Source organism: Gymnoscopelus microlampas, assembly GCF_963454915.1.
Source record: "Gymnoscopelus microlampas genome assembly, chromosome: 17".
Taxonomy (NCBI): domain Eukaryota; kingdom Metazoa; phylum Chordata; class Actinopteri; order Myctophiformes; family Myctophidae; genus Gymnoscopelus; species Gymnoscopelus microlampas.
The window spans coordinates 44,764,667-44,778,675 of NC_139954.1; the positions used below are offsets into that span (position 1 = coordinate 44,764,667).

Here is a 14,009-nt window from a genome sequence, read left to right on the forward strand (position 1 = left end):
CACAGCAATGCATTATGCTGAATAAATAGAACATTTAAGGTGCATCTTTGCAGTAATACCCCCAATTAGACGTACACTGAAAGATCAAGAGGGTCTCCCAGAAACACCTTTAAACGCAGATCAGTCACTTGAATAATCTCCCGTATATTTTTGGGGTTACCCTCTGGCCTGCTGATCCCTTCCCACCTTCTCTCCATTAACGTCTCTCCCCTTGATGTATAAAATCATCAGAAGGCTCCATCCAAGCCTCCTTCATCCTAACACTGTTCTCGCTTCCCAAGGCATATCTGAGCTCCAGCCAGGCAAATATCTTTGAACGTAGACTGAGAAACTACAGTTAACCCATTACGACCGGGGAACGCATCTGTGTAATCACTTTAACCATTATTTTACACTAAGGCTATTCAAAAAATATCAGATCTGCAAGCTACGAGCTTGCAGATCTGATATTTTTGTAAAGTCTTGAAAAGGTGTGCAAATCTTTGGATGTATTTTTTTAAAGCGAACATAACATTAACTAAAATCTTTGCTTCTGGGGGGTCCCTGGAACAGCATATTGTGAGATGGGGGTCCGCGGCCAAATACATATAATTTTGGGGGTCGTTGACATGAAAAGGTTTGAGAATCACTGATATAGAAACATACGTTTTCTTTTAAACTGTCAGGATTTAGAAGAAGTTTGTAGAACCCCCCAAAAGCGAAGATTTGAGTTTCAAATGTTTGCTTTAAAAATATATATATTCAAAGATTTGCACAAATTTTCACGATTTTTGAAAAATCTTGTTTAAAAAAAATCTGCTATTTTTGAATAGTCAAAGAAATCTTAAAATGACACACAGATGCGTTCCCGGTCTTAGTGGGTTAATTAGTAGGACAGAGTTGTCCGACGCCAGATAGATAGCTTCCTCTCTTATGTTCACAAAGGAAAATGATGTTACCATCTGAAGCTTATATAGAGACAGTAATGGGCTTAGAAATGCCTTGATGCTAAATGACTCGCGGGGTCATGAGTTAGGGACAGAGGTACTATAACATTATCTCCAGTTTGTTTGGAGGCTAAAACTGAAAATGCATTCCATGGAGAAAAATCTAATCAAAAGGGTTTTTTTTTCTCCACGCAGCGCCCGCACCAAACGTTCCCCCTGGTTTCCATTCTCCTTCCATTACTCTCTGCTGAAATGATTTGTCTTCCGCAGTGGCACCAGCGAAAATGACAACCCATGTTTGAAACATGCTTGTCATCATTAATTGCCTCGGCATTCCATCCCCCCTTTAAAATATAAAAGGAGGCCAGTAACAGGAGGCGCCAGGGTCCATGGCCCAGGCAGAGCTTGGCAGGAGATCAAACCCAACTTTGCTGTGACACTGGTAGGGACAGAAGCACCTATTTGTTTGGACAGAGCTTAACGCGTTAGGGCCGGGAATGCGTCTGTGTGTCGTTTTAAGACGTATTCGTGGCTATTCAAAAATGGCAAATCTACGAGCTCGTAGCGCGGCACAAGCTTGTAGATCTGCTTTTTTTTAATTGTTAAAACTGTGTGCAAATCTTTGAATATATATATATTTTTTAAAGCAAACATTTGTAACTCAAAATCTTTGCTTTTGGGGGATTCTACAAATGTCTTCTAAATCCTAACAGTTTTTAAAAAAAAACTTATGGTGCTATAATATCAGTGGTTCTCAAACTTTTTTCATGTCAAGGACCCCCAAAATGATATATATTTGGCCCCCATCTCAAAATAATAAAAACCCCCAGAAACAAAGATTTGATGTTTGCTTTAAAATAATAATAATAACACATTCTAAGATTTGCACACATTTTCGCGATTGTTAAAACATAGCAGATCTACAAGCTAATAGCGCGGCACTCGGTGCCGCGCTATTAGCTTGTAGATCTGCTGTTTTTGGAACAGTCAAAGAAATCTGAAAATGACACAGATGCGCTCCCGGTCTGAATGGGTTAATGAACAGGGCAGGGGGGGAGGCAGGGACGGATAACAAAAAGGCTGGGCTTATCTGACCCCTTGGGATTTTGATTACCTCAACAGAAAATCCTCGCCCGGGCACAATTTACACTTAGCAGAACAATATACAGTACCATGGCAAGTTCACTTTAGCAACTGTTATGCTCGTCATTGTAGCGATTTATAGCGGTCTTGTAAAGCATAGTTCCAACCCCCCCCCCCCCATTTTCATGTATTATAGTCCTGAATTGGAACTAGCTTATAAACGTTTTCCCCAGGTTGTTTGGTTCTTATTGTACGGAACGAGTCACTTGTTTTCATCGTTTTGGGAGGTCATGTAGATGTAGGTCCTCGCGCTTGGCTCGAAAAGATCAAAAGGTTAACGCGGTCCATTTCATGTAGGGGCTGTCCCACCTTTCACAATGGGTAGCAGGGAAGAGTGGGCACTATAAGGACGAGTGGGCACCTCGATGTGAAATTGCTATTTTTCCCAAGATGTAAAAAATATATATATTTTTTTAAACCGGTCCTATGGTAATGTTAAGTGTTCATGATTAGAGCATGCTTGAACATTCGACAATTAAGGTCTCATATTTCTACAAATGCTACAAATTTCTGCAAAGGCTCTATTATCCAATCATTCTGGGCATAAACAAGAAGTTGAAGGATATACATTCAGGTCTGATAATGATGTACCGTGCATGTTCACATCATGTATACTTTACATTATACTTAAGACCATTTTTCGAAGATATACATTTTTAACATTTTGGTCAAAATAGCCAAGTTTACATCGAGGGGCCCACTCCTCTTGTATCCTTCACATGCAGTGCCGTGTCATGGTGGTATACCAAACTGGGACCATCAGGTAAGTTATGACAACAGCCCCCTTCGCCCCCCCCCCATTCATTCCTCCAATTAACCAGACAGCTTTTTTCAGTGTAACTGGTTGATATTGTGATATTAACCGCTTAACCCATTGAGGCCTGAGTCCGATTCTTAAAATGTTTTCTAAATCCTAACAGATTTTTGAAAAAAATATAAAAAATATTTTTTCACAATTTTTCAAAAAATAGCAGATATACAAGCTCATAGCGCGGCACTCGGTGCCGCGCTATGAGCTTGTAGATCTGCTATTTTTGAATGGCCAAAGAAATCTAAAATGACACAGATGCGTTATCGAGTCCCCTCCTTGTTTCCCTATACTACACCAAATGTCTTTGCCAAAAAGCCCGATGTACAAGCTCACAACAACGCGTATACATAGATCGACTATTTTCACCAAATGTCCCCCCCCCAGAATAAGGGCTCATGCGGTTAATCCCCTCCCTCACCCTTCCCTCCACTCCCCTCGCCCCGCCCCCACCACCCCCCACCTTTTCAATGTACAGCGCATTACACAGATAGATAGACAGAGATTACAGATGTGTTTACATTGACAGCAGACACTGGATTAGGTCATTCACCAGAAGGGGGGGGGGGGGGGGGGGATATTGGACCACCGAGTCCAACATATTATCGTCTCTGTCGGGTGGAAACCTCATATGTCCAAAATTGTTACTTTTTCAAAGATTCAAATTCAAAAAACGCATGCAAGTGAATCACCCCCGCCCCCTAAATCCTATACTTTGGGGGAAGAAAATCAATACATTTTATTGTTAGATATGTGTCACTGTATACTGTGCATGCCATGCAGTCTGTGAATGTATTGTTCATTTTAGTTGACCCTGGACCAAAGTTTCTATTTTTGTACGTATCGATGTTGTCGGGCAGAAACCTCCAGAAACCCACCAGAAATATCTCCATGTTTTAACTTTATGTGTGTTTTCTTCGTAAATGAACACCCTACTTGATCACACTACAGCGTCACACAAAAGTACACAAAATAGCAGCTCGACAAGCTCGAAGCGACGCGTTGTGAGCTTGTAGATCTGCTATTTTCAAACATTTTAGTACTTTTACTTTTGGTACTTTAAGTCAATTTTGATACCAATACTTTTGTACTTTTACTCAAGTACATTTTTAATTCCGGACTTTTGCTTGTAACAGAGTACTTCTACATTGCAGTATTGATACTTTTACTTAAGTAAAACATTTGAGTCCTTTTTCCACCACTGCTGTCAGGTGACTTAATCAGAGAAGGCATGTGGTTGTGGGACAGTGCCATCAATATACCCTCATACCTGACCTAACCGCTTCTCCAAAGTGAGTGACGCTCACAGCCACAGCACTAGAACGAACATGGGAAGATTCTCATTCTAGTGCTCTGCCACCAAAATGTGGAATGCCCTGAGACCGCATCCATTAAAAAGATGTGAGCCACTGGTTTCTTTCAAAATTGGCCTGAAAAAAACATCTATCAGGAGACCACGAGGAGAGGTACATGTAAATTCCCATCAAAAGGAGGTGTCATTCACTGCTACCGTTTTTCCCTTTTCTCCTTTGTACGTGTTTTATATGTGTTGACGATGACACACATTATTGTGTTAAAGGGTAATTTTGGACCACGGTTTTCTTACCTTTTCTATAATGTTATGATATCCTAGGATGAGTTATACAGTAGAAACAGTAGTAAGTAGTAAGAAAACTGCATGTGGTCCAAAATTTCCCTTTAAGTTTGTTATGGTCTGTTGATGAATTGAATACATAGGACCACAATGGAAACAAGTCCCCATGGACTTTTAGCCTAAATGTCTGACTGTACCACGTGCTGTTTATGTTTTCTAACTAATAAAGTTTATTAGTTAGTTTTCAATCAATGTGTATTCCCTCCTTATAGGCCAACTGGTTATGACCAAAGTGGGGGGGAAATTATAAATAATAAATCACAAATTGTTTTGTAAGAGTATATAGGCATCACTTTGTTCAAATAGTGGCATCTTATCTTGAAGATATCTCTCAAGAATGCAGAATCTTTGTTTTTATCTCAGCCACTTTCTTTCTAATCTGGGTATGTCATAATAGTTGAACAAACGGTGAAAACAGCAGTAGGGCCTAGATCTGCTATTTTGTGAGATTTGGTGTAGAGCATGGGTCTTCAACCGGGGAGTCCGGGACCCCTAGGGGGTCCTCAGATGTACTACAGGGGGGGCGCCCCCGTACATTAACATGAATCCAACATATTGATAGAAATAAACAAAAGAAAACAACATTACTGATGATAGTGCTGTCAAACAAGTCTATGAAGCCATCTAGGAAATCTATTTTATACACTACAGTATATAGTGGGGCGGTCCCTTCCTCATCAGTCACTCAGCTAAGGGGTCCTTGGCCTGAAAAACTTTGAAGATCCCTGGTGTAGAGGGAAAAGGAGGGGGCCTTCTAATCGACCCCTGGGGGAACTCCGGTCATAGTATAGTTTTTAAGCGGTTACACAGAACATGGTGTCCAGCAGTGGTATAAAGTAACTATGTACAATTTTTAGGTATTTTTTTACTTTTCTGGAGTACTTCCAATTTTCAGTCATTTTACTTCTACTTCCCTACATCTCAGAGGCAAATATTGCACTTTTACTCCACTATACTTATTTGAAAACTTTAGTTAGATGGTACTTTATAGATTTTGATTATCATTACTTTGGCAATTTGAAAATAGCAGATCTACAAGCTCACAACGTTATGAGCTTGTAGATCTGCTATTTTCAAAGGATTTGTATGCAACCTTTCGAAAACTTGTGAAATGGGACCTTCTGCATAACGAGTACTTTTACTTTTGGTACTTTAAGTACATTTTGATGCCAATACCTTTGCACTTTTACTCGAGTACATTTTGAATATCGAACTTGTACTTGTAACAGACTATTTCTACAACAGGGTATTGATACTTTTACTTGAGTAAAGAATGTGAGTACTTCTTCCGTCACTGGTGTCCAGTACCACAGACATGTAGCTGTTGTTGTTTGTTGTGGTATAGTTCAGTGGTTTTCAACCATTTTCGTGTCAAGGACCCCCAAATTGACACATATTAGCACAGGGACCCCCATTTGAAAAGATATGCCAGGGACTCAACCATTTTGATTTCTTGGGGGTCCCAGTCTACACTGTATCATCATCATTAACTCTGAGTGTACAAATGGAACCAAATGGACCCTAACGGGTCCATTTGGTTCCATTTGTACACTCTCAGAGTTAGACACATAAGGGTCAATTTGGTTCCTAACTATTCATTTGGCTGGGAACCCCCCCTGGAACCCCCTCAAGGACCACTGGTGGTCCCCGGACCACTGGTTGAGAACCCCTGGTATAGTTGATTTACCGTTCAGAGGGTATAGGTATAAAAACGACAGAAGGGTTCCTGGGGATGTACAGGGTGAGTGAGTCAACATCCAGCGCTGCATCGTGCTTGACATTACACAGAGCAGAGAAGGAGAGAGAGAGAGAGAGAGAGAGAGAGAGAGAGAGAGAGAGAGAGAGAGAGAGAGAGAGAGAGAGAGAGAGAGAGAGAGAGAGAGAGAGAGAGAGAAAGGCCTCTCTTGAACCTCGCTGTTTCTCAACACGCCAACACTCTCCAGACCCAGCTCTCTTCCACCTATTAATGTCTTCTGACATCCATTTGTTTCTAATCTACCCTCTCAACTGTGTCCCTCCCATGTTGCAATGAGAACTCTTGAGCAATTTAGGATCTGTCTTTTGTGTGTGTGTGTGTGTGTGTGTGTGTGTGTGTGTGTGTGTGTGTGTGTGTGTGTGTGTGTGTGTGTGTGTGTGTGTGTGTGTGTGTGTGTGTGTGTGTGTGCGTGCGTGCACGCGCACACGTGCGTGATTCTTGCTCACATGGTGAGATGACTGACCAACCTTTCGCAGGTTTATGGTGTTGTTGGTGACTCGTTCTCTCGCTTCCCTTTTTGTGTTCCCTGAATGTTAGCCCTGCCAGGTGGTGTTGTCCAGTGAGGGACTATAAGAACGGGGTGTTTTTTTTACACAACCTGTGGCTTACAGGACAAAAAAACGTATGTTTTCCTGTCTGACGCAGCACTAGGTTCTTTCGTAATGAACGCTATAATGTCATTGTTCTTGGAACTGCGATTGAAAGTACAGCCAAATATTCACTGTTGGTGAGCCGCTGATAATTCTGGGGCTTCCAAGCATGACAACATCATATCTAAACTGGAGATTTATTAATTTATTGTAATTAAACACAACATCTATTATTAAAAGAAAAGGCGTATGTGAGGGCCCCCTGTTATAGCCCTCCAGCCCTGCTCAACTTTTCACCCCCAGTTGGGCAAGGCCTACAGAAGACCTCCAGCCAATCAGAGCAATGGGGGCTAAATTGCTTATTCATTAACTGTGGTTATGATGCACAGACGTTCAAAAGCAATTCCGGACGATGGGATTAAATGAAAGGCCATTGTTTATTTGATAAAGGCAAAGCAGGACTCTGTCACTTAAATGGGAATTAGCAATAATGCTCTGTGCCCACAGCATCCAGTAAAAATATATATAAATCATCTGAGTTGAATAGTTACTTACAGCCTCTTTTAATTGAAAATTAATAGGAAGACTTGCAATAGAAGAGACATACTGTATACATACAGGCCTATTTCTTTTTTTTTAAAGAAACTCTGAGAGTCCTTATACTGTCTGATCACTGTTCAACCCTCTCTCTTAATAATATGTAGACATAATATATTGGCACATGGCGTGCCAATTAAGGGGGAAGAAAAGAAAGGTCAAAATGTGTATCATGTTGTCTTAATACCTTCAAATATGTATTATTCCCAAATTATTACAATAATTACAACAATAATAATAATTGTTTTAATATGAATATTACCACGCAAAATTACCTTTGATAACGTGCCACATTTAGGCTTTAAGTGGCCTCTCTGCATTATTGGCATAGTCATTTTAGATGGCTATTCAAAAATAGCAGATATACAAGCTCATAGCGCGGCACCGAGTGCCGTGCTATGAGCTTGTAGATCTGCTATTTTTTTTAATTTTTTTTTATCGTGAAAACTTGATTATTGCAGGTTATTAGTGTCGTTCATTCATTGGCGAACAGGCTGCCTCATCAATGCAGAAAATAAATACTTGCAGAGAGAGAGAGAGAGAGAGAGAGAGGGGGAGAGAGGGAGAGGGAGGGGGGGGTATGTTGCCCACCACATGGGTGTAACCCTCCGCCGCATGGATGTAAAGCTCATGTAATTACGAGGGGAGGGGGGGGGGCGAAATAGATGAAACGACGTGTAAAATAATAACACACCGAGGATGTTTGTTTCATCAGCTCTTCACCGTGCCGCCACACGGTAAGATAGCGTTCCATAATTCCCTCCGTGTGTGTGTGTGTGTGTGTGTGTGTGTGTGTGTGTGTGTGTGTGTGTGTGTGTGTGTGTGTGTGTGTGTGTGTGTGTGTGTGTGTGTGTGTGTGTGTGTGTGTGTGCGCGCGCGTGCGCGCTCCTCTAAATATGTCCGCATATCATCACGCCCCACCTTTTCGCTTTTAGTTTATAAAACCACGCGTAGCCTTCGTTGTGGGGAGGGGATGGGAGCAGGTGGAGGAGAGGTGAGAGCACGTGTACAGGTAAACTACCTGTATGATCCAATCAGGTGCCTCGGCGCTCCGTTCAGACACCCAGCTCCTCTCCTCTCCTCTCCTCTCCTCTCCTCTCCTCTGCAGCAGCAGCAACCAGAATGTGCTTCAGAACAAGAAGAGGTGAAAACACTTGAAATACTTCAAACAACAACAGCCTCATCTTTGAGTTGAGGAATAAATAGGTGAATTTATATATTTAAAACAAAAAAACACCTTGCTATTGAGGGTGACAAAACAATTGATAGTGGTGCTGAGGTCTCAAAAATAAAAATAAATAAAAAACAGTGGGGGAAGAAGACGAAAAAAAGGGGGGGAAAGGGCAACTCCTCAATTATCCCTCCTTGTGAAGATAGGTGGCGCGTGTTAGGAGGTCTCTCTCTCTCTCTCTCTCTCTCTCTCTCTCTCTCTCTCTCTCTCTCTCTCTCTCTCTCTCTCTCTCTCTCTCTGTATCGCAGGGAAAAAAAGAAAGAGCGAAAAAAGTGTCATTAGACCAAGAGGAGGCGTACAAGCTTAAACGTCAGTCTCGTCCCCAGGTCTGTTTAGAGATCACTCCCAACCTGGCCACCAACCATGCAGGAATAACGGTCCCTCCGTCCAAAAAGAAGGCATTATTGTTTTCCCCGTGTTTCTGTTCTTGTTCTGTTTGGTTGAGGGGTGGGGGTTTGATTTGAGAGAGAGAGAGAGAGAGAGAGAGAGAGATAGATCCACACGGGTACAACACTTTTTTTTTTCTCTCTCCTTGTGCCATTTATTTTCCTTGACGCCTTGTCTTCTTCTTGTTCTCTAAAAGCCAGCTGTTTTTTTTGGTGGAGGATCACGCACTGAGGGGTAGGTGAACGTTTCACGAGGGATTTTTTTCTGTCTTATAGTTGTTGTTTGTGTGTGTGTGTGTGCGTTATGTGGATGGTTATGCAATGCGCCGTTATATACCTGTGCGCTTTACCTGAGCGGCGCAGGTAAAAGGAGCGCACCTCTACCTGCACCTGAAAACCAGAGCGCACCGCGTGCGCTCTGGTTTTCAGGTGAGGGAGAGGTGCGCTCTCCGTGCGCTCCGGTCCAGGTATATATATATAGATGGATGGATTCTGGTGGAATGAGGCGCTCCTCTCTCGTTCTGTCTGCACGTCTCATCTTTATTATAGCAACGTTTTACCGTCCATCTATATGTACCTGTACGGTGGACCAGAACAAGAGCGCACCTCTCCTTCACCTGAGAGCGCACACAGTGCGCTCTCAGGTGAAGGAGAGGTGCGCTCTGATCCAGGTATATATATATATATATATATAATAGAGAGAGAGAGATGGATGATGGAATGAGGCGATCCTCTCTCTCTCTCTCTCTCTCTCTCTCTCTCTCTCTCTCTCTCTCTCTCTCTCTCTCTCTCTCTCTCTCTCTCTCTCTCTCTCTCTCTCTCTCTCTCTCTCTCTCTGCATGTCTCATCTTTATAGCAACATTTTACCATCCATCTAGCCTATAATATATACCTGGACCAGAGCGCTGCACCCCTCCAATCCTCTCCTCTGCTCACCTGGGCCTGCGTTACCTGAGCGGCCCAGGTGATGAGAGGAGAGGTGCGCTCTGGTCCAGGTATATATATATATATAGGCTAATAGGGATGGATGGATGATGGATGCTGGTGGATCCTCTCTCTCTGTCTGTCTTGCACGGATCATCTTTTAGCGTCATTTCTTCGAGGTGGCTCACACACACACTAAACGGGCGGAGGTTGTGTTTATCGTCCATTTTATTATGTTCTTCTTTTTCTCTCTCTCTCTCCTCGTTGCTAGTCTAGACTAAAACAACGCCTTTTCGGTTCTAAATCAACACCCTTATGTCGACAGAGGGATCATGTTGTGTGCATGTCAGACGTTGCAACTTCGATTTTTGTCTAAATTCTTAATAATATGAGGGACATGATTTTCCCCAGAAATGACAATGGCGTGTTGGTTCTAAAACACATCTTTGTGACGGTCGGATTTTCAGTTTGTTTTCTATGTGTATATGGCTGCGCCACCGCTGTGATAGTATAGCCTCGAACTCCAGTGACACTGCGTCTCGCTTGACATGATAGAGAGACACGGAGAGAGAGAGAGATAGAGAGAGAGGGGGGGGGGGGAGAGAGAGAGAGCGAGCGAGAGAGAGAGAGAGAGAGAGAGAGAGAGAGAGAGAGAGAGAGAGGGCCGATGCATCTTTTATTTCCTAGTGAAATAGAGACAACAAACAAACAGCCACACACCAACAAAAGGAGGAAGTTTGACATTTTGCCACATTTAAAGACGTTGCTGGCCTGCTTTCATGACGATCCGGTATACAGCCTATAATAATGCAAAGCGTAAAGCCTACTCCTATAATAGGTCCGTTATAATTCATCCCTGATTAATTTAACTATAATAACCAGCTTTGTAATAAAACTGGAGCATAACAAAATTCATTACCACATTAATGTGTCAACAAACTAAACAGCATAATGTCTGAAGGCATGTTGTGTGTGTTGTGTATGTATGCATGTATAATATAGGCTATGTTGCCTGTCCTTAAAAAAATGGCCAAAAAAAATGTAATACATTCTTATCTCTTTTTATGTATTTTAGATATTATGGACCAACCACTATAGTTAGGCTGTGAAAATAATGAGGGTCAGCATAGCTATACACAAACAATGCATTTCTCCAAACGCAATTAAATATGGATCTTTACTGTCTGTCTGTAGCCTAATACATTACAATAATGTAACCGGATACCACCACACATCACATCAAATTACATCAGCAGGTATCAGAAGTTTATTGTGAAATAAAATAAAATAATAAATAAAAAGTGTATCTATATAAAGTGGAGTTGGAGTTAATTTCTCATGGCCAACAAACATGCCGGGGTCGTGGACACTTGGTGGCTGTATTAGGCTCCTTGTGTGAGGTGTGTGTGTGTGTGTGTGTGTGTGTGTGTGTGTGTGTGTGTGTGTGTGTGTGTGTGTGTGTGTGTGTGTGTGTGTGTGTGTGTGTGTGTGTGTGTGTGTGTGTGTGTGTGTGTGTTATCCTGCCCTCCTCCCTGCGCCCCTAGCTGACGCCCCGACACACACACACACACACACACACACAACACACACACACACACACACACACACACACACACACACACACACCGATCCACAGACGCGCACATCAAAAGATCAGGGGCGAAGTTGCGCGGCACCGTCCCGTACACCGTCTATCTATCTTTCTATCTATCTATTCAACGGTCCCGTTCCAAACCTCCGGAGCCTGTTCTACCATTCTCTATCTAATTCTACTCTAACATCTATCTATTCAACATCTATCACTCTATCCAACATCTATCTGTATTCTATCCCCCACATGGACTTTTGTTGAGGATCCCTGTAGTTTGTGTGAATTCACACCATTTGAACATTTCGCTGCCGCTGTGACCTCAAGGAATCCTTATCTTTTTTTTTTTTTTTTGGTTGTCTTTTTCTTTTTTAAAGTCAACTTATTTTTTTCAAGTCAACTCATCCCAACATTTTGTCGCGGTTGTTGTTTGGTTATTAGACGTCCCAGTGTGCGAGAGAGAGAGAGAGAGGGTGAGAGAGAGACACAGAGGGAGACAGAGAGAGAGAGAGAGAGAGAGTTGCTGCTGCTGCTGACCCACAAGGAGTGTCGCCCCATGCGGACCATCTGAGCGACTCAGTCTTATCAATGAAGCAGCAGATCATGGCGGAGGGTCCCCGCTGCAAGAGGAGAAAACAAGCCAACCCACGGAGAAAGAACGGTAAGAAACTATTTAAAAGAATAAGTTCGCTGAGTTCAAAATAGTAATATTAACACGCTTGTCTCTGTTGGATGTATTAGATGAAGTTTAGTCACCGGGTTAACTGTTGTTGGGTCCGGGACACACTTACTTTCTCATCAGAGAGAGAGAGAGACGTGGGGTCTGACTGTGATATCTATCTTTACACGTGAAAAAAAAAAGTTCAAATGAAATCATTTTTCAAAGTCTCACTTTGCTTAATAATGTTTGGCTTTGTGGATTTTATGCTGTGTGTGTGTGTGTGAGGCGGCTCTGGTGTTAATAAGGAGACTGTGGGAAACAAGGGGCTGAATAACGGTTCAGCGGCTCTTTATTATGAGGCAGCAGGAAAACCGTTACTCGCTCCTCTCTCGCTCTCTGCTTGTCCGGGGCGACGTGGTGGATAAAAAAGTTAAAAAACCTGTTGGATTATACTTTGTGGACATTAATCGATTTAGTTTCTTCCGCTGGTATTTTTGTGCCGATCACATGAGCCTATAGATCTGACTGTTCCACGGGGTTGTTTGGTCTTGTTTGTGGTGTTTTCCGTCGTTAGATTATAGCATACACTTGATGCATTTTGCATAGCCTCCTGATAAATAACATCACGTCTTATTTGTGTAAGTTAGGCTATTATATCCCGATGAGTTCTTGTATATATGCTTCTGGTATTATTATATTATGTTCTCCTATATGCTGTCTTTTTAACGTCGGTGAAAACACGGAGCTTGTTTTTTTTTTAAACGAAGTTGCCGTTTTTGTGAGTGTGTGTCATTTGTTGTTTGCTGTGATGTGTGTGTGTCGCTGCACGACACAACACTTGGGCAACACAGAACTCCATAGAACGCATGCATTATAGGCTCATCTCTTTGTTTACTCTGACTTACTTTGTTAAAATATATATTATTTAGCCTCGTAAAAGACATTGTGTTTGGAGACTCGTCTCATGTTGAGATTTGGTGACAATGGATTTGTAAACCATCTGGTCTGGTGTGGACTATGGTGTGTAAAGTTGGATTGCAACTGCATGGCACGGGGTGTTTTGGGGAAATTATTTTTATTAACGTAAAACTCTTTAGCTCCGATTGCAAGGTGCTGTTCTTCGTTAGTTTTTATTTGTTTGAGTAGATAGAAAATTAGTGAGAGACACATGCTTTCTCCCAAATACCCCTGGGGCTTACATTTATGCTACTATAGCTCTAGTCTGATCCACACAAAGTAACAAAGGCATTAAGTAGAAGCCTTTTTTCTTCTTCTTTTTTTTCTCTTTTTTTAAATACACTGGGTCAATCAAGAGAATGGCCAGGTTGTGGACTTGTTTTGTCTGGATCAGAGTCGTCGGTTGGCAAAATAAAAATCACTCTAGGGCCTATTTACTGAACAGCCTTTCAGCAAGTTGTTTAACAAACTATTGTTTTTCCTTTCGCTCTGTTGAATGGCAAGCAGTCGAAAGAAGCCTCATCCATTCCCACCCCGGTTGACAACCAGATCATTTTCTGTGTCTCTCTTCCTAGGGGCGGTTGTTGGCCTAATAATGCAATCGTTTCGTATTTTATTAGGAAGTTAATTTCAGAGCGGCAAACCGGCCTCGTAGGAATGCTTTAAATATATAACCTATATATTTTCCCCATGCAAAATAAAGAATTGAACATGCCACTTTTTTTTGTTTAAATCATTTAAACACATTATGCGAGGTCTGAGGATCGAGGTCTGAAGTATTTTTCATC

The 14,009-nt window shown here is 42.0% G+C and overlaps 1 protein-coding gene across 1 annotated transcript in view; it reads left to right on the top strand.

The window, feature by feature from the left end:
* Positions 1–9,093: 9,093 nt before the first annotated feature.
* The window catches only part of zeb2a (zinc finger E-box binding homeobox 2a), a 74,160-nt gene continuing 69,244 nt past the window's right edge, over positions 9,094–14,009 (top strand). Inside the window, exons 1-2 of the mRNA XM_084083752.1 lie at positions 9,094–9,326; positions 12,045–12,264. Coding sequence (XP_083939878.1) covers positions 12,192–12,264 — 73 coding nt within the window. The 5' untranslated portion in view covers positions 9,094–9,326; positions 12,045–12,191. The remainder of the gene's footprint in view (positions 9,327–12,044; positions 12,265–14,009) is intronic.